This window comes from Bufo gargarizans, chromosome 2, assembly GCF_014858855.1.
Source record: "Bufo gargarizans isolate SCDJY-AF-19 chromosome 2, ASM1485885v1, whole genome shotgun sequence".
NCBI lineage: Eukaryota > Metazoa > Chordata > Amphibia > Anura > Bufonidae > Bufo > Bufo gargarizans.
Window position 1 is genome coordinate 32,920,533 of NC_058081.1, and position 25,659 is coordinate 32,946,191.

Here is a 25,659-nt window from a genome sequence, read left to right on the forward strand (position 1 = left end):
GACCTGTATATCTCTGCATATAACACCTAAAAAGTACAAGGTATACTTCCTTCAGGGCTTCGGAGGTTTACATGCTCCACTCTTTGGTGGCTCCTGGATGTCCCTGGGAGAACATTCAATCAAAAACTTCCATAGTGCTCTGATTCAGTATCCGTATAGCCTGCTGGAAGAAACTCTTCCTTATTCTCTTGCATTAGCTTCCAAAATGTGGTAACATTTCCCAGACCGCATAAGACAAAACAGACCATTATCTGAATGTCTGAGGTCCCTCACCATCTTTCTGCCCATGGCCAAGCACCTCCTATTACAAATGAACTGCAGATCAAGGAGGTTAGTGCCGATGATTCGCTCAGCCAAACGCACCACCATCTGAAGAGCCTGTCTGTCCTGTTTCGTGCTCCTACCAAACCAGGATTTTATATTCCAGTCAGGATACTCTTGATGATTATCTACAAGATGTTGCTTTACACATACGGATGTAGCAGGGTTAACACACATGCTTTATGAGACATGTTATCTAAACTAAATGCAACTAAATGCGTTAAGCAATTGCCTTTCAATGGCTTTTGTTTCAAGATAACGCAATGAGTTACAGTAAGAAATTTGAGTTGAGTGTGTGTGTTACACCTGCTACATCTGTAGGTGTAAAAGTTCTAGTATCCTGAGGAGTAGTCTGAAGTCACTAAGTTGATTAAGACTCTAATGAGTCTTTTTTTAAAGAAATTTTTATGGCATGCCCAAGATAGCTGTTGAGTGATGTGTATACCAAGGTACTGAAAGCAGCCACCCGTTCCATTAGATCACCATTTATTCTGAAAGGGTGATTGAACCTCTTCTGCTTCTTGCTAACATTCACCACCAATTCCTTTGTTTTGCTAAGATTCAAGATGAGATGATTATCCTGGCACAAGCTCACAGGTGCTTTATTTCCTTTCCTCCATGTAGGCCATCTTGTCAGATGGTTATTGGAAGACAAGCATTCGCAGGAATGGTCATCCCAGATAATGTGTCCGACAGTTGGCACATGTAAATCCACCATTAGTGATCCACCAACATTATGATTGATTTTTGACTTGGATTTCCTAACTTAGTAGTCAGTGTAAAGGGGATTATAGTCCACAAACAGAATTCTAATGTAGTTTTACTTTTTTAGCGTCTAGATGAGACAGGACTGTGTGTAATAGGTGACCAATACTCTAGGGGATCCAGGTTCACAGGAAGTGAAGAGATAATAAAGTCTCAGACCAGCCTTTCACAGCAGTTCATCACAAATGAGGTCAATGTTACAGGGTGATACTCATACAATCCGGTTGGTTGTGATTTCTTTGGGACAGGGACAATAATGGGTATTTTGAAGCACACTGGTTTAACAAACAATTACAGAGATTGGTTGAAGATGACAGGGACTTGTAGCTCTAACTTCCTTCCATAATGAACTTTTGCCTCCTTGACTGCTCTTTGGGCTTGACTTGATCACTTGTTTGATGGTTGGCCAGTTTAGCAATGACATAGATGTTAATGAAGCTGATCAGCTTAAATTGTTTTCATTTGGAGCTCATTTTTTGATTTAAGGATCACATATATTTGAGCATCTATATTTCTGTTATCTTGGATATTTTATGTTATGTTTCCAAGATTTTTAAAACGTGGATTCTTCATATATTCACAGCTTAAAAGAGAAGTGGACACATACATCTCCAACTTTGAGATCAACACAGGCGCATTTGATAAAGGCACATTGATTCTCTACATTGACATGGTAAGAAGTTACTTGCTTTTGCATGGACAGTCCAGGCTTGCCAGAAGTGGGAACCTCTCTTAGCTCATAGAGGGATCATGGGAGGGGAACCTACATCTATGTGTTATAAATGTCTCAATATGACATACAAACATGAGTTATCTTTATGAATTAAGCCACAAGCTGAGAGTGGTTGTTGATTTTTTAAATTAAATATAGTGATTAGAGATAAGCGAATCAAATCCCACGAAATTCGATCCGAATTTCAGGATAAATTCGATTTGCCTAGAAGCCGAATTTCCTCGTGCTTCCTGTCAGTGAATCGATTTAACCTGAAATGGTATAAAAAATAAAATAAAAATCAAACTTACCTCCTCTATTTGCTCGCGACGGGCCACCAGCCTCCATCTTGCTTGAAGATCTCGTCTAAAATCCCGTGTGGCGCGAGATTACATCATCACTCCGGCAGGCTTGATGACGCCATACGTCACCACTAGGGATGAGCGAATTTTACATTCAGATGCCGCAATCATGTATGAACGCTATCGCAGCTCTCTGTCATTGCACCCGCTACTTTAAAAAAAATGCTCTTTGAAGCAAATTTGTTTGTGAAATTCGGCGAATCAGCCGAATTGAACTTTTAAGAAATTCGCTCATCTCTAATAGTGATCCTTTATTTCTCACCAAACCTTTGGACAACTGTTTTTTAAAAGGGTTCGTCAATAATGCTACGATCACACTCAGAGTGTCACTGGCTCCTTGGAAATCAGATGGAGACTGTGTGAGAGAATCTGGAAATTAGTGTTTGGAATCTCGTAATGTGGCATACAAGTCTAAATTATTGGACTATCTCTACAGGGAAGTCAGGGGACCCGTCAACATGGGTATAGGTCCAGGAAGTAGGACCCACATCCACCAGATATTTGAAATCCTTTGGATATGCCATACATGTCCAAGCTGGGAATACCCGATTAATATGGTTTGGGGGTGTCACCACTTTGTATTCTATCCAATATAAGCTGTAGATATAGTCTTGAACATATTGCCTTTTATCTGGTGTGAAACAAGGAAAAGTACTGATGCGCGCAGAGGTTTTCTTTCGCCTGATGCTCGGCATATTTGCCGAGTTTGCGGACCGATATCTGCCGGTCTCCATTATAGTAAATGGCGACATTTGAGCTCCTGGCAATATTGGAATGCAGCCAAGATCTAGCAGGCTATTCCTTGCTGGAACAGCTTGCAGGATCCCTAGTGCTACAGTGAAACTAACCTTCAGTACCCAAGATGTTATTTTGGAGTTGTGTTTTATTCATCTTAGATTCCCCATAAAGAAGACAAATGTCTGAAATTGCATCTTCATCAGTACTTTAAAGTGGGACTTATTCAACCTGGGTACATCACAGTGTATGACTATTACTCTCCAGGTAAGTTCCTCGTTACAATAAGCTTCTTAACTACAAAAAGCAAACATTTTTGAAACTTTTTGTTTACATTTTTATGACATGTTTGTTTTTTGTGGAGTTGTAAAGATGTATCCTTTCTTATGTTTCCTCTTGAATCTTGGGATGAATGGTGTTACAGTACATGGCCTACATGGTAATTTTGTGGCACACTTTTTGGGATATTATAAACCAAGAGAAAGGTTGACAAAGGTCACATGTGTAATTGTTCCAAAGCTTAGCTTTCCAGTTTTCATGTGACATTTTAAAGGGGTTCTCAGAGACAGGGAACACTTGTTTAAATGCCCAGGGCTGGTGCACAAGTAAAAAGAAAAAAAAACACACACCTTTTAACAGCACTGTGGGACCTGCACCTATCTCCTATCTCCTCCACTTCTGGTCTCTGCTGGACTTGAAGTGTGATGTGTGACTTAAATGCAATCAATGGCCTCTGCAGTGGCAGCAGTCATATGCCATGCCTACACATGCCATCACTAAGGCCATTGATTGTCTGGCTGTGATGACGTACATGGCGTATCATGCCTCTGATCCATGTGGGTGTAGAACCAGAGGAGATGGAAGATCGATGCAAGAGTGTTTTTTTCCATATGTGCATCAAATCCTGCCATTTAAAAAGGGGTTCACTATCTAGAACCCTTGAAACTTAAGTCACCAAAGATTAACCCCTTCACACCTGCCGTACAGCTATATATGTGCTATTTGCACATACCCAGTGCAGATAGCACATATATAAATGTTATGGCAGCTCTTTAATCCAAGCTTCTGCCCCTGAACTGCCGCTGTCAGGGACAGTGTACAGTCCAGTAATGCCGGCAAGGGACCAATTAGAGTGGTCCCTTGCCGTTGATCGCTCCGATTGGTTAGTCTGTGCAGACTAATCAATTGCAGTGCGGCAGTGTTAAAATGCCGGTTTCAGGCTCTGATCTGCAATCTGCAGATTAGAGCCTGAAATCAGGCAGTATCTGCTCTGTGTCCTCAATCTGTGCCCCCTGATGTGTCTTCTTCCCCGATCTGTGCCCCATCTGTGTGCCCTAATATCTCCTGCCTCCCCCGTCTGTGCCCTGTGCGCAGTACCTTTAACTTTGCCGGCCGTGCTCTGCAGGCCCTGTCTCCAACTGTGCCCGCCTGTGTACCCTGCCCCCATATGCCCCCCTGTTGTGGTCCTCCTGAATGTGAAGGCGGTGGCTCAGTTCCTGAGCTGCCTCCATCAGCAGCGTGTGTCAGCTGTATGCTGGCACTCTGCTATAACCTCTAAGATGCCATTGCAGCGGCATTCATGGGGTTAATAGAGGGAGGAGCTCACTCTCTCAACCATCAGGCTTCCGCGCTACGATGGCAGCGGCCCGATGGTTACCATGGCAACCAGATGCCTTGCAAATGCGTCCAGTGTTGCCATCTACCAGGAAACCTGATAATACTATACTTTACAATGCAAGAGCATTGCAAAGTATAGTACAGCCATCAGCCCCACTGGATCTTCAAGATCCAAATGGGACTTAATAAAAAAAAAGTGTGAAAATAAAAAATGTAAAAATTGTGTAAAAAATAAATAAATAAAAATGTAAATAAAAACTAAATTAAATAGTCTTTTCACATATCCGCTGATTTATAAGAGATTAAAAAATAAAATAAAGTACTCCTAATTGGTATCACCTCGTCTGTAATGTCCATCTATAAAATTATTATGGTACTAATCCCACATGGTAAATGTTATAAAAATAAAAAAACTATAGCAGAATTGCTGGGTTTTTTGCCTCACCTCCCCAAAAAAAAATGAATAAAAAGTGATCAAAAAGTCATATGCATACCAAAAACGATATCAATGAAAACTACAGGACACCCCACCAAAAATAAGCCCTCATATAACTTTGTTGATGAAAGATTAAAAAAAAATTATGGGTCTTAGATTTTGGTGATGCAAAAAAAAATGTTTAATAAAAAGTGATTTTATGATAAAAGTGGTAGAACATGAAAGAAACAATACAAATTTTGTGTTGCCATAACCATATCAACCCACAGAATAAAATTATCTTATCAAATATACCACATGGAGAACCCCATAAAAAATTATAAGAAAAAAACACTGACAGAAATGCAATTTTTGCCTGCTTCACCTCGCAAAAAATGGAAAAAAAAAGCGCCCAAAAAGTCATATAGAATCTAAAATTGTACTAGAAAAAAATTATAGCCAGTCCTGCAAAAAAACAAGCTTTCACACAGCTACATTGATGGAAAAATCAAAAAGTTCTGGGTCTTCGATTTGGTGATGCAAAAAAAATAAAAATTAATAAAAAGTGATTTTATGATATAAAAGTGGTAAAACATAAATAAAACAATATACATTTGGTATCGCCATAACCGTATCAACCCACAGAATAAAATTATTTTCTTAAATATATGGAGAACCTCATAAAAAATAAAAATAAAAAAACACTGGCGGGATTGCAATATTAGCCCACTTTACCTCACATAAAATTAAATAAAAGGCAATGAAAAAGTCATATGTACGCAAAAATAGTACCATTAAAAACCACAGCCCATCCTGCAAAAAATGAGCCCCCACACAACTTAATCAGCAAAAAAACTAAAGCTATGGCCCTTAACCCCTTTAGGACACAGCCTTATTTCACCTAAAGGGTCCATTCACACGTCCGCTATTTCGTTCCGCATTTTGAGGAACAGAATTGCGGACCCATTCATTTCTATGGGGCAGCACGATGTGCTGCCCGGAGCCGGAATTGCGGATCCGCACTTCTGGGTCCGCAATTCCGATAAAAATAGAAAAAAATAGAACATGCAATTGCAGACAAGAAAAGGCATTTTCTATTAAGTGCTGGCGATGTGCGGTCCGCAAAATGCGGAACGCACATCGACAATGTCCGTGTTTTGCGGACTCACGGATCCGTGGATCCGCAAAACACACACGGACGTGTGAATGGACCCTAAGGACCAGGCCATTTTTTGCAAATCTGACCAGTGTCACTTTAAGTGGTGATAACTTTAAAACGCTTTGACTTATCCAGGCCATACTGAGATAGTTTTTTCGTCACATATTGTACTTCGTGACACTGGTAAAATGAAGTAAAAAAATAATAATTTTTATTTATAAAAAATACCAAATTTACCAAAAATGTGTCAAAAATTGCAAATTTCCAAGTTTCAATTTCTCTACTTCTATAATACATAGTAATACCTCCAAAAATAGTTATTACTTTACATTCCCATATGTCTACTTCATGTTTGGATCATTATGGGAATGATATTTAATATTTTGGGGATGTTACAAGGCTTAGAAGTTTAGAAGCAAATATTAAAATTTTTCAGAAATTTTCAAGAAACCCAATTTTTAGGGACCAGTTCTGGTCTGTAGTCACTTTGTAAGGCTTACATAATAGAAACCACCCAAAAATGACCCCATTCTAGAAATTACACCCCTCAAGGTATTCAAAACTGATTTTACAAACGTCGTTAACGCTTTAGGTGTTCCACAAGAGTTTATGGCAAATGGAGATAAAATTTCAGAATTTAGATTTTTTTGCAAATTTATTATTTAATCAATTTTTTCCAGTAACAAAGCAAGGGTTAACAGCCAAACAAAATCCTATATTTTTTTATTTATTGCCCCGATTTTGTAGTTTGCAGAAACACCCCATATGTGGCCGTTAACTACTGTACGGGCACACAGTAGGGCGTGGAGGGAAAGGTGCGCCGTGTGGTTTTTGGAAGGTAGATTTTGCTGGACTGGTTTATTTACACCATGTCCCATTTGAAGCCCCCCTGATGCACCCCTAGAGTAGAAACTCCATAAAAGTGACCCCATCTAAGAAACTACACCCTTCAAGGTATTCAAAACTGATTTTACAAACTTTGTTAACCCTTTAGGTGTTGCACAAGAGTTATTGGCAAATGAGGATGAAATTTGAGAATTTAAATTTTTTGGCAAATTTTCCATTTTAATCTGTTTTTTCCAGTAACAAATCAAGGGTTAACAGCCAAACAAAATGCTAAATTTATTTCCCTGATTCTGTAGTTTGCAGAAACACCCCATATGTGGCCATAAACTACTGTACGGGCACACAGCAGGGCGTACAGGGAAAGGTGCGCCATGTTGTTTTTGGAAGGCAGATTGTGCTGGACTGGTTTATTTACACCATGTCCCATTTGAAGCCCCCCTGATGCACCCCTAGAGTAGAAACTTCATAAAAGTGACCCCATCTAGGAAACTACACCCCTCAAGGTATTCAAAACTGATTTTACAAACTTTGTTAACCCTTTAGGTGTTGCACAAGAGTTATTGGCAAATAGAGATGAAAAATTTGCCCAAAAATTTAAATTCTCAAATTTCATTTTAATCAATTTTTTCCAGTAACAAAGCAAGGGTTAACAGCCAAACAAAATGCTATATTTATTTCCCCGAATCTGTAGTTTGCAGAAACATCCCAAATGTAGCCGTAAACAACTGTACGGGCACACAGTTGGGCGTAGAGGGAAAGGTGCGCCGTGTGGTTTTTGGAAGGCAGATTTTGCTGGACTGGTTTATTTACACCATGTCCCACCCTGATGCACCCCTAGAGTAGAAACTCCATAAAAGTGACCACATTTTGGAAACTACGGGATAAGGTTGCAGTTTTGTTGAGACTATTTTTAGGGTACATATGATTTTTGGTTTATCTATATTGCATTTTTGTGAGGCAAGGTTACCAGAAATAGAAATTCAGAAATTTCATCTCCATTTGCCAATAACTCTTGTGGAACACCTAAAGGGTTAACGACATTTGTAAAATCAGTTTTGAATACCCTGAGGGGTGTAGTTTTTTAGATGGGGTCGCTCTTATGGAGTTTTTACTGTAGGGGTGCATCAGGGGGCTTCAAATGGGACATGGTGCCAAAAAAAAAAGGCCATAAAAATCTGCCTTCCAGAAACCATACGGCATTCTTTTCCTTCTGCACACTGCTTTTTTGGCACCGTTTTATTTTTTATTTTTTTACCGTGTTCGTCTAAAGGGTTATTATGGGGGATTTTTTTTCATAGAGCAGATTCTTACGGATGCGGAGATACCTAATATGTCTTACACTATATTATCTTTTTATAAAGAAAACATTTTTTTTTAGTATCTCCATAGTCTAATGGTAATTTTTTTGTAGTTTTTAGCCAATTATCTTATGTAGGGGCTCATTTTTTGCAGGATGAGAGGACAGTTTTATTAACACTATTTTGGGGGGCCTATGACTTTTTGATTGCTTGCTATTACAATTTTTGTGATGTAAGGTGACAAAAAAAAATTTTTTTTTGCACCGTTTTTATTTTATTTTTTTGACCGTGTTCATCTGAGGAGTTACAGGGGGGATTTTTATAGAGCAGATTCTTACGGACACGGCGATACCTAATATGTCTACTTTTTTTTATTTATTTTAGTTTTACTAAATAATATTTTTTTTATTTTTTGTTTTAGTGTCTCAAGTCTGAGAAACAGTTTTTTATCCGATTGTCAGTGGCTAAATTGGGTTATTAAGTGTGGTACTCCCTGAAGCAACCAATAATGCAGAGGCCCAGGTGATTGGGGCACGTGTCACACTGAGTAGTGGTGTCCTTCCGTATCCCCCTCCTGTGACATACTCTGCACCTTTTTTGGGTCCGTCCCTTCTTTCCAGTATGGGGGGACCACACCTGGAAAGTGTTGGCCAGGAACGATCCAGGTGCTTCCAGTTCCCGAGGTACTCGGGCCTGCTCTTTCCCGGTCAGAAAAGATCAGGGCCTTAAGGACTGCCTCATAGAACTGAAGGAATGTACCTGTGTTGCCAGCGCTCCGGGACAGCACAAAAGAGTTGTACAAGGCAACCTGCACCAAGTAGACCGCAACATTTTTGTACCATTCCCGGGTTTTGCGCATGGAGTTATATGGCTTGAGGACTTGATCAGAGATATCAATTCCTCCCATATACCGATTGTAGTCGACGATACATCGGACTTGAGGACCGTACCTCGCACGGGGACAGGGGCGATGCCGTTACCATGAATTGTGGATAGTACAAGGACATCCCTCTTGTCCTTATATCTGACCAGCAAAAGGTTTCCAGTGGTAAGGGCACGGGTCTCACCCCTGGGGATAGGTACCTGGAGGGGGTGGGCAGGGAGGGCACGTTGATTTTTCCGCACGGTCCCACAAGCGGACGTGGATCTGGCGGCGAGGGACTGGAACATGGGGATACTAGTATAAAAGTTATCCACGTACAGGTGGTAACCCTTATCTAGCAGTGGGTGCATAAGGTCCCACACAAGTTTCCCACTAACACCCAGAGTGGGGGGACATTCTGGCGGTTCAATACGGGAATCTCTAACCTCGTACACACGAAACTTAAGTGTACCCTGAGGTACTCTCACAAAGTTTGTACAGATTCACGCCATACCTCACCTGCTTAGAGGGAACATACTGGCGGAAAATGAGTCTCCCCTTGAAAGCAATGAGAGACTCATCAACCGCGTCCTCCTACATAGGCCTGTACAAATTTGGCCCCAAAGTGATCGATGACCGGCCTGATTTTGTACAGGCGGTCAAAGGCAGGATCACCTTGGGGGGGGGGGGGGGGGGACGACATGCTGCATTATCTGAATAATGCAGGCATTTCCAGATGGCCTCAAACTGGGAGCGTGTCATGGCCGTACTGTAAAGTGGGGTCTGGTAGAGGACGCCCCCACTCCATTAATGCCTGACACTAGGTTTCTTGACTAGGCCAATGTGCAGCACGAGGCCTCAAAATGTCCTCATCTCGGCTCCAGCAACCGGGCCTAGCAAAAAAGGAGCCCGAGCGTTGAGCAATGAACTGTTGGGCGTACAGGTTCGTCTGCTCCACCATCAGATTTACAAAGTAGTCACTGAAAAAAATTCTAAAATAGTCATATTCAGTGAAGCCCACTGTGGAAATCTGGATTCCTGGTTGGCCTACAAAATCAGGAATCACGGGCTCAAATAGCTCTGGGGTACACCAGACAAGTTCAAGATGGATTTAACTGGTGGTCCGGAAAACTAGTACGAGCCCCAGAGCTGCTCGTACTAGGGTGGGCCACAGGGTCCCTAGCATGGCGGTCCCCTTGCTCCGCCTGGCGGCGTCTCCGTCGCCTTGAGGGCTCATCATCATCGCTAGATGATGAGGATGACGCGGATGACAACAGGAAAGTGGGGTCATCCTCGTCCTCACTGGGACTCTCAGAGTCGGAGGCAAGCTGGGCGTATGCCTCCTCGGCTGAGAACGTCCGGCGGGTAGGGATGAGCGAACCCGAACTGTATAGTTCGGGTTCGTACCGAATTTTGGGGTGTCCGTGACACGGACCCGAACCCGGACATTTTCGTAAAAATCCGGGTTCGGTGTTCGTCGCTTTCTTGGCGCTTTTTGAAAGGCTGCAAAGCCAATCAGCCAATCAACAAGCATCATACTACTTGCCCCAAGAGGCCATCACAGCCATGCCTACTATTGGCATGGCTGTGATTGGCCAGAGCACCATGTGACCCAGCCTCTATTTAAGCTGGAGTCACATAGCGCCGCCCGTCACTCTGCTCTGATTAGCGTAGGGAGAGGTTGCGGCTGCGACAGTAGGGTGAGATTAGGCAGATTAACTCCTCCAAAGGACTTGATTAATTGATCGATCTGCAGCTGTGGATCATTGAGCTGCTGATACTCAATTGCTCACTGTTTTTAGGCTGCCCAGACCGTTTGTCAGTCACTTTTTTCTGGGGTGATCGGCGGCCATTTTGTCTTTGTCTTGTGGTGCGCCAGCACAAGCTGCGACCAAGTGCATTTAACCCTCAATGGTGTGGTTGTTTTTTGTCTAAAGCCTACATCAGGGTGAAGCTGTCACACCAAGTGCATTTAACCAGCAATAGTCTGGTTATTTTTTGGCAATATACTACATCAGGTGCAAGCTGCGCCTGTCACCAAGTGCATTTAACCCTCAATGGTGTGGTTGTTTTTTGGCTAAATCCTACATCAGGGTGAAGCTGTCACACCAAGTGCATTTAACCAGCAATAGTCTGTTTATTTTTTGGCCATATACTACATCAGGGGCAAGCTGCGCCTGTCACCAAGTGCATTTAACCCTCAGTAGTGTGGTTGGTCAAGCTGTCACACCAAGTGCATTTAACCAGCAATAGTCTGTTTATTTTTTGGCCATATACTACATCAGGGGCAAGCTGCGCCTGTCACCAAGTGCATTTAACCCTCAGTAGTGTGGTTGGTCAAGCTGTCACACCAAGTGCATTTAACCATCAATAATGTGGTTATTTTTTGGCCATAACCCAGTCTAATTCTGTCAGTAAACGTATACCTGTCACCCAGCGCCTAAATACTAGGCCTCAAATTTATATCCTGCTAAATCTGTTGTTACTGCTGTACTGTTGTGGCTGGGCAAGTTATTTAGTGTCCGTCAAAGCACAGTTTTTGTTCTGGGTTGAAATACAATTACCAATTTAGCAATTTCATAATTTAGTGGTTTCTGCTTTATCAGAGCTATTTGAAATCTATCCCTAAAAGGGTATATCATATTCAAGGTGCACATAGGGTCATTCTGAATAACTTCACACACCCGCTACTGTGCATTTCCAAGTCTAATTCTGTCACTAAATCCATACCGGTCACCCAGCGCCTAAATACTAGGCCTCAAATTTATATTCAGCTGAATTTGAATTCAAAACATTGGGCCAAATAATATTTTTGTTGTTGTGGTGAACGATAACAATGAGGAAAACATCTAGTAAGGGACGCGGACGTGGACATGGTCGTGGTGGTGTTAGTGGACCCTCTGGTGCTGGGAGAGGACGTGGCCGTTCTGCCACATCCACACGTCCTAGTGTACCAACTACCTCAGGTCCCAGTAGCCGCCAGAATTTACAGCGATATATGGTGGGGCCCAATGCCGTTCTAAGGATGGTAAGGCCTGAGCAGGTACAGGCATTAGTCAATTGGGTGGCCGAAAGTGGATCCAGCACGTTCACATTATCTCCCACCCAGTCTTCTGCAGAAAGCGCACAGATGGCGCCTGAAAACCAACCCCATCAGTCTGTCACATCACCCCCATGCATATCAGGGAAACTGTCTGAGCCTCAAGTTATGCAGCAGTCTCTTATGCTGTTTGAAGACTCTGCTGGCAGGGTTTCCCAAGGGCATCCAGGTCGTGCCACTGACTTTCACAGTTTGGAGGAAGAGGCAGTGGGCAAAAGCAGAACACCCGCCGCCAAGAGACTCCGCCTGCTACTGACCGCCGCCATCTGGGACCGAGCACCCCAAAGGCAGCTTCAAGGAGTTCCATGGCATGGCACTTCTTCAAACAATGTGCTGACGACAAGACCCGAGTGGTTTGCACGCTGTGCCATCAGAGCCTGAAGCGAGGCATTAACGTTCTGAACCTTAGCACAACCTGCATGACCAGGCACCTGCATGCAAAGCATGAACTGCAGTGGAGTAAACACCTTAAAAACAAGGAAGTCACTCAGGCTCCCCCTGCTACCTCTTCTGCTGCTGCCGCCTCGGCCTCTTCTGCTGCTGGCGCCTCGGCCTCTTCCTCTGCCTCTGGAGGAACGTTGGCACCTGCCGCCCAGCAAACAGGGGATGTACCACCAACACCACCACCACCTCCGTCACCAAGCATCTCAACCATGTCACACGGCAGCGTTCAGCTCTCCATCTCACAAACATTTGAGAGAAAGCGTAAATTCCCACCTAGCCACCCTCGATCCCTGGCCCTGAATGCCAGCATTTCTAAACTACTGGCCTATGAAATGCTGTCATTTAGGCTGGTGGACACAGACAGCTTCAAACAGCTCATGTCGCTTGCTGTCCCACAGTATGTTGTTCCCAGCCGCCACTACTTCTCCAAGAGAGCCGTGCCTTCCCTGCACAACCAAGTATCCGATAAAATCAAGTGTGCACTGCGCAACGCCATCTGTAACAAGGTCCACCTAACCACAGATACGTGGACCAGTAAGCACGGCCAGGGACGCTATATCTCCCTAACTGCACACTGGGTAAATGTAGTGGCAGCTGGGCCCCTGGCGGAGAGCTGTTTGGCGCACGTCCTTCCGCCGCCAAGGATCGCAGGGCAACATTCTTTGCCTCCTGTTGCCACCTCCTCCTTCTCGGCTTCCTCCTCCTCTTCTTCCACCTGCTCATCCAGTCAGCCACACACCTTCACCACCAACTTCAGCACAGCCCGGGGTAAACGTCAGCAGGCCATTCTGAAACTCATATGTTTGGGGAACGGGCCCCACACCGCACAGGAGTTGTGGCAGGTTATAGAACAACAGACCGACGAGTGGTTGCTGCCGGTGAGCCTCAAGCCCGGCCTGGTGGTGTGCGATAATGGGCGAAATCTCGTTGCAGCTCTGGGACTAGCCGGTTTGACGCACATCCCTTGCCTGGCGCATGTGCTGAATTTGGTGGTGCAGAAGATCATTCACAACTACCCCGACATGTCAGAGCTGCTGCATAAAGTGCGGGCCGTCTGTTCGCGCTTCCGGCGTTCACATCCTGCCGCTGCTCGCCTGTCTGCGCTACAGCGTAACTTCGGCCTTCCCGCTCACCGCCTCATATGCGACGTGCCCACCAGGTGGAACTCCACCTTGCACATGCTGGACAGACTGTGCGAACAGCAGCAGGCCATAGTGGAGTTTCAGCTGCAGCACGCACGGGTCAGTCGCACTACAGAACAGCACCACTTCACCACCAATGACTGGGCCTCCATGCGAGACCTGTGTGCCCTGTTGCGCTGTTTCGAGTACTCCACCAACATGGCCAGTGGCGATGAAGCCGTTATCAGCGTTACAATACCACTTCTATGTCTCCTTGAGAAAACACTTAGGGCGATGATGGAAGAGAGGTGGCCCAGGAGGAGGAGGAGGAAGAGGGGTCATTTTTAGCACTTTCAGGCCAGTCTCTTCGAAGTGACTCAGAGGGAGTTTTTTTGCAACAGCAGAGGCCAGGTACAAGTGTGGCCAGCCAGGGCCCACTACTGGAGGACGAGGAGGACGAGGATGAGGAGGAGGTGGAGGAGGATGAGGATGAAGCATGGTCACAGCGGGGTGGCACCCAACGCAGCTCGGGCCCATCACTGGTGCGTGGCTGGTTGGAAAGGCAGGACGATGATGATACGCCTCCCACAGAGGACAGCTTGTCCTTACCCCTGGGCAGCCTGGCACACATGAGCGACTACATGCTGCAGTGCCTGCGCAACGACAGCAGAGTTGCCCACATTTTAACGTGTGCGGACTACTGGGTTGCCACCCTGCTGGATCCAAGGTACAAAGACAATGTGCCCACCTTACTTCCTGCACTGGAGCGTGATAGGAAGATGCGCGAGTACAAGCGCACGTTGGTAGACGCGCTACTGAGAGCATTCCAAAATGTCACAGGGGAACAAGTGGAAGCCCAAGGCCAAGGCAGAGGAGGAGCAAGAGGTCGCCAAGGCAGCTGTGTCACGGCCAGCTCCTCTGAGGGCAGGGTTAGCATGGCAGAGATGTGGAAAAGTTTTGTCAACACGCCACAGCTAACTGCACCACCACCTGTTAGCAGGAGGCAACATTTCACTAACATGGTGGAACAGTACGTGTGCACACCCCTCCACGTACTGACTGATGGTTCGGCCCCATTCAACTTCTGGGTCTCTAAATTGTCCAAGTGGCCAGAGCTAGCCTTTTATGCCTTGGAGGTGCTGGCCTGCCCGGCGGCCAGCGTTTTGTCTGAACGTGTATTCAGCACGGCAGGGGGCGTCATTACAGACAAACGCAGCCGCCTGTCTACAGCCAATGTGGACAAGCTGACGTTCATAAAAATGAACCAGGCATGGATCCCACAGGACCTGTCCGTCCCATGTCCAGATTAGACATTAACTACCTCCCCTTAACCATATATTATTGTACTCCAGGGCACTTCCTCATTCAATCCTATTTTTATTTTCATTTTATCATTATATTGCGAGGCTACCCAAAGTTGAATGAACCTCTCCTCTGTCTGGGTGCCGGGGCCTAAATATATGCTAATGGACTGTTCCAATGTTGAATGACGTGAAGCCTGATTCTCTGCTATGACATGCAGACTGATTCTCTGCTGACATGAAGCCAGATCCTCTGTTACGGGACCTCTCTCCTCTGCCTGGGTGCTGGGCCTAAATATATGACAATGGACTGTTGCACTGGTGGCTGACGTGAAGCCTGATTCTCTGCTATGACATGCAGACTGATTCTCTGCTGACATGAAGCCAGATCCTCTGTTACGGGACCTCTCTCTTCTGCCTGGGTGCTGGGCCTAAATATATGCCAATGGACTGTTGCAGTGGTGGCTGACGTGAAGCCTGATTCTCTGCTATGACATGCAGACTAATTCTCTGCTGACATGAAGACAGATTCTCTGCTACGGGACCTCTCTCCTCTGCCTGGGCCTAAATATATGCCAATGGACTGTTCCAATGTTGGGTGACGTGAAGCCTGATTCTCTGCTATGACATGCAGACTGATTCTCTGCTGACATGCAGACAGATTCTCTGTTACGGGACCTCTCTCCTCTGCCTGGGTGCTGGGCCTACATATCTGACAATGGACTGTTGCAGTGGTGGCTGACGTGAAGCCTGATTCTCTGCTATGACATGCAGACTAATTCTCTGCTGACATGAAGACAGATTCTCTGCTACGGGACCTCTCTCCTCTGCCTGGGCCTAAATATATGCCAATGGACTGTTCCAATGTTGGGTGACGTGAAGCCTGATTCTCTGCTATGACATGCAGACTGATTCTCTGCTGACATGCAGACAGATTCTCTGTTACGGGACCTCTCTCCTCTGCCTGGGTGCTGGGCCTAAATATCTGACAATGGACTGTTGCAGTGGTGGCTGACGTGAAGCCTTATTCTCTGCTATGACATGCAGACTGATTCTCTGCTGACATGAAGATAGATCCTCTGTTACGGGACCTCTCTCCTCTGCCTGGGTGCTGGGCCTAAATATATGCCAATGGACTGTTGCAGTGGTGGCTGACGTGAAGCCTGATTCTCTGCTATGACATGCAGACTAATTCTCTGCTGACATGAAGACAGATTCTCTGTTACGGGACCTCTCTCCTCTGCCTGTGTGCTGGGCCTAAATATATGCCAATGGACTGTTGCAGTGGTGGCTGACGTGAAGCCTGATTCTCTGCTATGACATGCAGACTGATTCTCTGCTGACATGAAGACAGATTCTCTGCTACGGGACCTCTCTCCTCTGCCTGGGCCTAAATATATGCCAATGGACTGTTCCAATGTTGGGTGACGTGAAGCCTGATTCTCTGCTATGACATGCAGACTGATTCTCTGCTGACATGAAGACAGATTCTCTGTTACGGGACCTCTCTCCTCTGCCTGGGTGCCTGGGCCTAAATATATGCCAATGGACTGTTCCAATGTTGGGTGACGTGAAGCCTGATTCTCTGCTATGACATGCAGACTGATTCTCTGCTGACATGAAGACAGATTCTCTGTTACGGGACCTCTCTCCTCTGCCTGGGTGCTGGGCCTAAATATCTGACAATGGACTGTTGCAGTGGTGGCTGACGTGAAGCCTGATTCTCTGCTATGACATGCAGACTAATTCTCTGCTGACATGAAGACAGATTCTCTGTTACGGGACCTCTCTCCTCTGCCTGTGTGCTGGGCCTAAATATATGCCAATGGACTGTTGCAGTGGTGGCTGACGTGAAGCCTGATTCTATGCTATGACATGCAGACTGATTCTCTGCTGACATGAAGCCAGATCCTCTGTTACGGGACCTCTCTCCTCTGCCTGTGTGCTGGGCCTAAATATATGCCAATGGACTGTTGCAGTGGTGGCTGACGTGAAGCCTGATTCTCTGCTATGACATGCAGACTGATTCTCTGCTGACATGAAGACAGATTCTCTGCTACGGGACCTCTCTCCTCTGCCTGGGTGCTGGGCCTAAATATCTGACAATGGACTGTTGCAGTGGTGGCTGACGTGAAGCCTGATTCTCTGCTATGACATGCAGACTAATTCTCTGCTGACATGAAGACAGATTCTCTGTTACGGGACCTCTCTCCTCTGCCTGGGTGCCGGGGCCTAAATATCTGAGAATGGACTGTTCCAGTGGTGGGTGACGTGAAGCCAGATTCTCTGCTATGGGACCTCTCTCCAATTGATTATGGTTAATTTTTATTTATTTTATTTTTATTTTTATTCATTTCCCTATCCACATTTGTTTGCTTGGGATTTACCTACATGTTTCTGCCTTTTGCAGCCCTCTAGCCCTTTCCTGGGCTGTTTTACAGCCTTTTTAGTGCCGAAAAGTTCGGGTCCCCATTGACTTCAATGTGGTTTGGGTTCGGGACGAAGTTCGGATCGGGTTCGGATCCCGAACCCGAACATTTCCGGGAAGTTCGGCCGAACTTCTCGAACCCGAACATCCAGGTGTCCGCTCAACTCTACCGGCGGGCCATAGGGGAGTGTGTGTCTGGGTGTGTGTGTGTGTGCGTGCGTGTAAATCTTTATTTAGTGTGCGTGTGTGTGGGGGCACGGGTGTTCGCGAACTCACCATAAACGTAGCAGACAAAAAATAAATAATAGACGAACTAAAAAAGTAGAAAAAAATTGAAAAAAAAATTCAAAATCGCTGATCAACCGTCCGAAGTTGATCAGCGGTGGGGTGTGAGATGCGCTAACAGTGGTCGGACGCTAAGAGTGCCTACCACAGTCAGCGTTCGCACATAAAAAAAAAGTTGGGGGGGGAAAGCTGCAGCACCCCAGTAGTTTCCAAAATAGAGTCACTTTTAGGGGGTTTCTTCTGTAGCGGTGCCTTAGTGTGCCTTTAAACATGACACGACACCCAAAAGCCATTCTAGCAAAATCTGCCCTCCAAAAACCATATGTTGCTACTTTCCTTCTGAGACCTGCCGTGTGCCCCCACAACAGGTTACAAACTTAAATGGGGTGTTTTGTAAACTGCATTATCAGGGTAATAGATATTGAGATAATAGCATTAGATATACCGCCACACTAAGGTAAGTGCGTTGCCGTATATATTTAGTTACACCCAAATAAAGCAGAGTTATTTTGTAAACTGGGATTCATAAAACATAACATTTACTAAATCATTTAAAATATGGTGGTAACCACTGGGTGAGAGACAACAATTATTATACCTCCACTATTATCAAATCCCGGAAAGTGAATAAAGGGTGGGTCTTACCACGTCCTGTGGGATCCACAACCAAATGGAGGAAGGTCCAGGGAGTTGGTGATACCTGGAACCAACGTGACCAGGGTGTTTGTATTATAGTGGCACTTGGAAACCTCCTAGTAAACCCTACTACGGCTTTCCTGCCTAAATGAGGGCTAGGGGCTATTATGGTTACCTGCCTACCACAATGGAGCACCCGCCCCGACAGGGGGGACCCCACACAGAACCTTTCCCTTGGTATGGGTCTAGTATTCTATGCAACCCTAATTACAGAGCCCTACACGCCATGTTTCAGTCTTGCTTTTCAGACATCATCAGGGGACTTCAAAACAGTATTCAGGGGAAACTAGAAACAGAATTACAAACATACACTAAGTACAGGTCACACATACTTCTTAGTACCAAATGTTAAGCAGCTTGGTCTAGAAAGCTCAGACTACTTACTGTAAGATCAAGGTCGTTTTAGCCTCGTACCTTCACTCTAGATAGTGGGTAGTTCTTATCCATGCCGTCTGATAAGTGTCCCATGGCAGCTTATGTCTCACCTCAAACAGCGGTTATTTGGGTGAGCAACTAATGATTGTTGTCCACCTCCTTATATTACCCCACCTCCCAGTGGGTGTACGTCCCCCCTGATTACCTGCTCACCTGTCCGCATCCTTCAGAAGTACCTGTTAGTGCGTGTGGAACGCACGCCACTCGCGTGCGTTCCACCGGACCGGAAGCTGAAATCACATGGTGCGGGCAAACCGGAAGTGAGGTAAGGACCTGCGTCTGAGCGTCGCCAGTTGCATGGCAACCTCCAAAGTCATCTCGACACGGCCCAATCTGACGGCAAGTGATAATTTGCCTGTCTTTTTATATATGCAGAATCGCAATTTGGATTAAAGTGGCAGGACAGCCAAACATATGCCTCAATACTCGGCCTATTGGCAGACAGTATGACCATGGAGACATATATATATTTCTTCATAATACCATATCTGTATCATAGCTGTATTCCATCTATATTAACTATTCATTATTAGTTTTTCGGACCAAATCATCCATCAAAATTCGCATGCTCATCGATTCAAATGAGAATATGCGAATTTAAGGGAAGTTAGGTCCATTTTTCCACTCCCGTAGTTAGATTCACTGGGGGTGAAGATAGCTGAATGCAGACCAGACTGTCATATGAAACAGCTATAATTCTGTTGTTCATTCAAGCCGGACGGGTGGACCGTCTTCAAGTAGAAGATCCACTTCGCCTCACATTGAAGGATCCTTCTATCGAAGTCTCCCCTTCTTATTCCTGGCCTAATTTTTTTAATCCCCATAAAGGAAAAAACACTCCGGCCTACCATCATATTCGGTGATCACATGTCGTGCCACCGGCGTATCTCTACCATTTTTTATATCACTCACGTGCTCCCCTATCCTTCTCCTTAATTCTCTGACAGTCTTTCCGACATATTCTTTTCTACAGTCACATGTGATTTTGTACACTAATCCCATACTTCTGCAATTGATGATGTAATTTACTGTATATATCTTTCCGGTATTATTACTCCTGAATGTCTTTGCCTTGGTCATGAAAGGGCACGCCACACATCCTCTGCATTTAAAATTACCACTGATGCCTCTCTCGAGCCATGTTTTTTTAGGGGGTACCGGTTTGTAATGACTATGCACCATCCAATCCCGGATGCTCATGCCACGCCTATAAGTGATGCTAGGGTGCTCTTTTATGACCTTGCAGATGTCGGGGTCCATTTGCAGTACATGCCAGTGTTTGGATATAATATCTCTGATTGCAGAGGAACAACCATTGTATGTACTAATGAGACGGATTTGTCTGTTTTCGTTAGGACCAGTAGTCACGGGGGTATCATCTTGCGGGGCGAGCAAAGACACTCTATCCTTGTTAAGGGCCATCTGGTACGCTGGTGTCAGTACACCTACTGGATATCCACGGTCTAGAAATCTAGTTTTTAGGTCATCGGCTTGTTTGATAAAGTCCGAACGCCTGGAGCAATTCCTCCTTAACTGCAAGTACTGTCCCCTCGGTATTTCCTTCCTGAGGGGGTACGACTGGCTACTTTCCCACCTCAGGAGGGAGTTCGTGGAGGTCGGCTTGCGATATATGGATGTCTCCAGATAGCCACTGTGGTTTATACTGACACAAATATCTAGAAAGGGGAGTTTAGATGGATCACATTCTGATGTAAAATGGAGGCCTATCTCCTTTTTATTTAGTTGTAGAACCCAAGCAGAGAAGGTCTCCACACTCCCCTTCCAGATGACGAACACGTCGTGTATAAAGCATGCCCACTTCTGAGCACACTGGAACTCGATTGAGGATTCATCTTTGAATACGATTGTATTTTCCCATCAGCCCAGGAACAAATTTGCGTACGATGGGGCACAGGGACTCCCCATCGCGGTGCCCCTGAGCTGGTGGAAAAACCGCCCATTGAATAGGAAATAATTCCTCTTCAGTGAAAATTCCAGCAGTTCTAGTACAAAGGCATTGTGTGTAGGGATGAGCGAACTCGAACTGTATAGTTCGGGTTCGTACCGAATTTTGGGGTGTCCGTGACACGGACCCGAACCCGGACATTTTCGTAAAAGTCCGGGTTCGGGTTCGGTGTTCGTCGCTTTCTTGGCGCTTTTGTGACGCTTTCTTGGCGCTTTTTGAAAGGCTGCAAAGCAGCCAATCAACAAGCGTCATACTACTTGCCCCAAGAGGCCATCACAGCCATGCCTACTATTGGCATGGCTGTGATTGGCCAGAGCACCATGTGACCCAGCCTCTATTTAAGCTGGAGTCACATAGCGCCGCCCGTCACTCTGCTCTGATTAGCGTAGGGAGAGGTTGCGGCTGCGACAGTAGGGCGAGATTAGGCAGATTAACTCCTCCAAAGGACTTGATTAACTGATCGATCTGCAGCTGTGGATCATTGAGCTGCTGATCCTCAATTGCTCACTGTTTTTAGGCTGCCCAGACCGTTTGTCAGTCACATTTTTCTGGGGTGATCGGCGGCCATTTTGTGTCTTGTGGTGCGCCAGCACAAGCTGCGACCAAGTGCATTTAACCCTCAATGGTGTGGTTGTTTTTTGGCTAAAGCCTACATCAGGGTGAAGCTGTCACACCAAGTGCATTTAACCAGCAATAGTCTGTTCATTTTTTGGCCATATACAAAATCAGGGGCAAGCTGCGCCTGTCACCAAGTGCATTTAACCCTCAATGGTGTGGTTGTTTTTTGGCTAAAGCCTACATCAGGGTGAAGCTGTCACACCAAGTGCATTTAACCAGCAATAGTCTGTTCATTTTTTGGCCATATACAAAATCAGGGGCAAGCTGCGCCTGTCACCAAGTGCATTTAACCCTCAATGGTGTGGTTGTTTTTTGGCTAAAGCCTACATCAGGGTGAAGCTGTCACACCAAGTGCATTTAACCAGCAATAGTCTGTTCATTTTTTGGCCATATACAAAATCAGGGGCAAGCTGCGCCTGTCACCAAGTGCATTTAACCCTCAATGGTGTGGTTGTTTTTTGGCTAAAGCCTACATCAGGGTGAAGCTGTCACACCAAGTGCATTTAACCAGCAATAGTCTGTTCATTTTTTGGCCATATACAAAATCAGGGGCAAGCTGCGCCTGTCACCAAGTGCATTTAACCCTCAATGGTGTGGTTGTTTTCTGGCTAAAGCCTACATCAGGGTGAAGCTGTCACACCAAGTGCATTTAACCAGCAATAGTCTGTTTATTTTTTGGCCATATACTACATCAGGGGCAAGCTGCGCCCGTCACCAAGTGCATTTAACCCTCAGTAGTGTGGTTGGTCAAGCTGTGACACCAAGTGCATTTAACCAGCAATAGTCTGTTCATTTTTTGGCCATATACTACATCAGGGGCAAGCTGCGCCCGTCACCAAGTGCATTTAACCAGCAATAGTGTGGTTATTTTTTGGCCATATCCCAGTCTAATTCTGTCACTAAATCCATACCGGTCACCCAGCGCCTAAATACTAGGCCTCAAATTTATATCCCGCTAAATCTCTCGTTACCGCTGTCCTGTTGTAGCTGGGAAAGTTATTTAGTGTCCGTCAAAGCACATTTTTTGTTCTGGGTTGAAGTACAATTCCCAATTTAGCAATTTCATAATTTAGTGGTTTCTGCTATATCAGAGCTATTTGAAATCTATCCCTAAAAGGGTATATAATATTCAAGGTGCACATTGGGTCATTCAGAATAACTTCACACACACCCGCTACTGTGTATTTTCAAGTCTAATTCTGTCACTAAACCCATACCTGTCACCCAGCGCCTAAATACTAGGCCTCAAATTTATATCCTGCTAAATCTCTCGTTACCGCTGTCCTGTTGTAGCTGGGAAAGTTATTTAGTGTCCGTCAAAGCACATTTTTTGTTCTGGGTTGAAGTACAATTCCCAATTTAGCAATTTCATAATTTAGTGGTTTCTGCTATATCAGAGCTATTTGAAATCTATCCCTAAAAGGGTATATAATATTCAAGGTGCACATTGGGTCATTCAGAATAACTTCACACACACCCGCTACTGTGTATTTCCAAGTCTAATTCTGTCACTAAACCCATACCTGTCACCCAGCGCCTAAATACTAGGCCTCAAATTTATATCCTGCTAAATCTCTCGTTACCGCTGTCCTGTTGTAGCTGGGAAAGTTATTTAGTGTCCGTCAAAGCACATTTTTTGTTCTGGGTTGAAGTACAATTCCCAATTTAGCAATTTCATAATTTAGTGGTTTCTGCTATATCAGAGCTATTTGAAATCTATCCCTAAAAGGGTATATAATATTCAAGGTGCACATTGGGTCATTCAGAATAACTTCACACACACCCGCTACTGTGTATTTCCAAGTCTAATTCTGTCACTAAACCCATACCTGTCACCCAGCGCCTAAATACTAGGCCTCAAATTTATATCCTGCTAAATCTCTCGTTACCGCTGTCCTGTTGTAGCTGGGAAAGTTATTTAGTGTCCGTCAAAGCACATTTTTTGTTCTGGGTTGAAATACAATTCCCAATTTAGCAATTTCATAATTTAGTGGTTTCTGCTATATCAGAGCTATTTGAAATCTATCCCTAAAAGGGTATATAATATTCAAGGTGCACATTGGGTCATTCAGAATAACTTCACACACACCCGCTACTGTGTATTTCCAAGTCTAATTCTGTCACTAAACCCATACCTGTCACCCAGCGCCTAAATACTAGGCCTCAAATTTATATCCTGCTAAATCTCTCGTTACCGCTGTCCTGTTGTAGCTGGGAAAGTTATTTAGTGTCCGTCAAAGCACATTTTTTGTTCTGGGTTGAAATACAATTCCCAATTTAGCAATTTCATAATTTAGTGGTTCCTGCTATATCAGAGCTATTTGAAATCTATCCCAAAAAGGGTATATAATATTCAAGGTGCACATAGGGTCATTCAGAATAACTTCACACACACCCTCTACTGTGTATTTCCAAGTCTAATTCTGTCACTAAACCCATACCTGTCACCCAGCGCCTAAATACTAGGCCTCAAATTTATATCCTGCTAAATCTCTCGTTACCGCTGTACTGTTGTTGCTGGGCAAGATATTTAGTGTCCGTCAAAGCACATTTTTTGTTCTGGGTTGAAATACAATTCCCAATTTAGCAATTTCATAATTTAGTGGTTCCTGCTATATCAGAGCTATTTGAAATCTATCCCAAAAAGGGTATATAATATTCAAGGTGCACATAGGGTCATTCAGAATAACTTCACACACACGCTTCTGTGCATTTCCAAGTCTAATTCTGTCACTAAATCCATACCGGTCACCCAGCGCCTAAATACTAGGCCTCAAATTTATATCCCGCTGAATTTGAATACAATACATTGGGCCAAATAATATATTTGTTGTTGTGGTGAACCATAACAATGAGAAAAACATCTAGTAAGGGACGCGGACGTGGACATGGTCGTGGTGGTGTTAGTGGACCCTCTGGTGCTGGGAGAGGACGTGGCCGTTCTGCCACATCCACACGTCCTAGTGTACCAACTACCTCAGGTCCCAGTAGCCGCCAGAATTTACAGCGATATATGGTGGGGCCCAATGCCGTTCTAAGGATGGTAAGGCCTGAGCAGGTACAGGCATTAGTCAATTGGGTGGCCGACAGTGGATCCAGCACGTTCACATTATCTCCCACCCAGTCTTCTGCAGAAAGCGCACAGATGGCGCCTGAAAACCAACCCCATCAGTCTGTCACATCACCCCCATGCATACCAGGGAAACTGTCTCAGCCTCAAGTTATGCAGCAGTCTCTTATGCTGTTTGAAGACTCCGCTGGCAGGGTTTCCCAAGGGCATCCACCTAGCCCTTCCCCAGCGGTGAAAGACATAGAATGCACTGACGCACAACCACTTATGTTTCCTGATGATGAGGACATGGGAATACCACCTCAGCATGTCTCTGATGATGACGAAACACAGGTGCCAACTGCTGCGTCTTTCTGCAGTGTGCAGACTGAACAGGAGGTCAGGGATCAAGACTGGGTGGAAGACGATGCAGGGGACGATGAGGTCCTAGACCCCACATGGAATGAAGGTCGTGCCACTGACTTTCACAGTTCGGAGGAAGAGGCAGTGGTGAGACCGAGCCAACAGCGTAGCAAAAGAGGGAGCAGTGGGCAAAAGCAGAACACCCGCCGCCAAGAGACTCCGCCTGCTACTGACCGCCGCCATCTGGGACCGAGCACCCCAAAGGCAGCTTCAAGGAGTTCCCTGGCATGGCACTTCTTCAAACAATGTGCTGACGACAAGACCCGAGTGGTTTGCACGCTGTGCCATCAGAGCCTGAAGCGAGGCATTAACGTTCTGAACCTGAGCACAACCTGCATGACCAGGCACCTGCATGCAAAGCATGAACTGCAGTGGAGTAAACACCTTAAAACCAAGGAAGTCACTCAGGCTCCCCCTGCTACCTCTTCTGCTGCTGCCGCCTCGGCCTATTCTGCTGCTGCCGCCTCGGCCTCTTCCTCCGCCTCTGGAGGAACGTTGGCACCTGCCGCCCAGCAAACAGGGGATGTACCACCAACACCACCACCACCACCTCCGTCACCAAGCGTCTCAACCATGTCACACGCCAGCGTTCAGCTCTCCATCTCACAAACATTTGATAGAAAGCGTAAATTCCCACCTAGCCACCCTCGATCCCTGGCCCTGAATGCCAGCATTTCTAAACTACTGGCCTATGAAATGCT

At 45.3% G+C, this 25,659-nt stretch overlaps 1 protein-coding gene across 1 annotated transcript in view; it reads left to right on the forward strand.

Moving 5' to 3' along the window:
• The window catches only part of LOC122927158 (venom factor-like), a 495,227-nt gene that overhangs the window by 442,383 nt on the left and 27,185 nt on the right, over positions 1-25,659 (forward strand). Inside the window, exons 34-35 of the mRNA XM_044278755.1 lie at positions 1,670-1,759; positions 3,057-3,162. Of these exons, the coding sequence (XP_044134690.1) occupies positions 1,670-1,759; positions 3,057-3,162 (196 nt within the window). The remainder of the gene's footprint in view (positions 1-1,669; positions 1,760-3,056; positions 3,163-25,659) is intronic.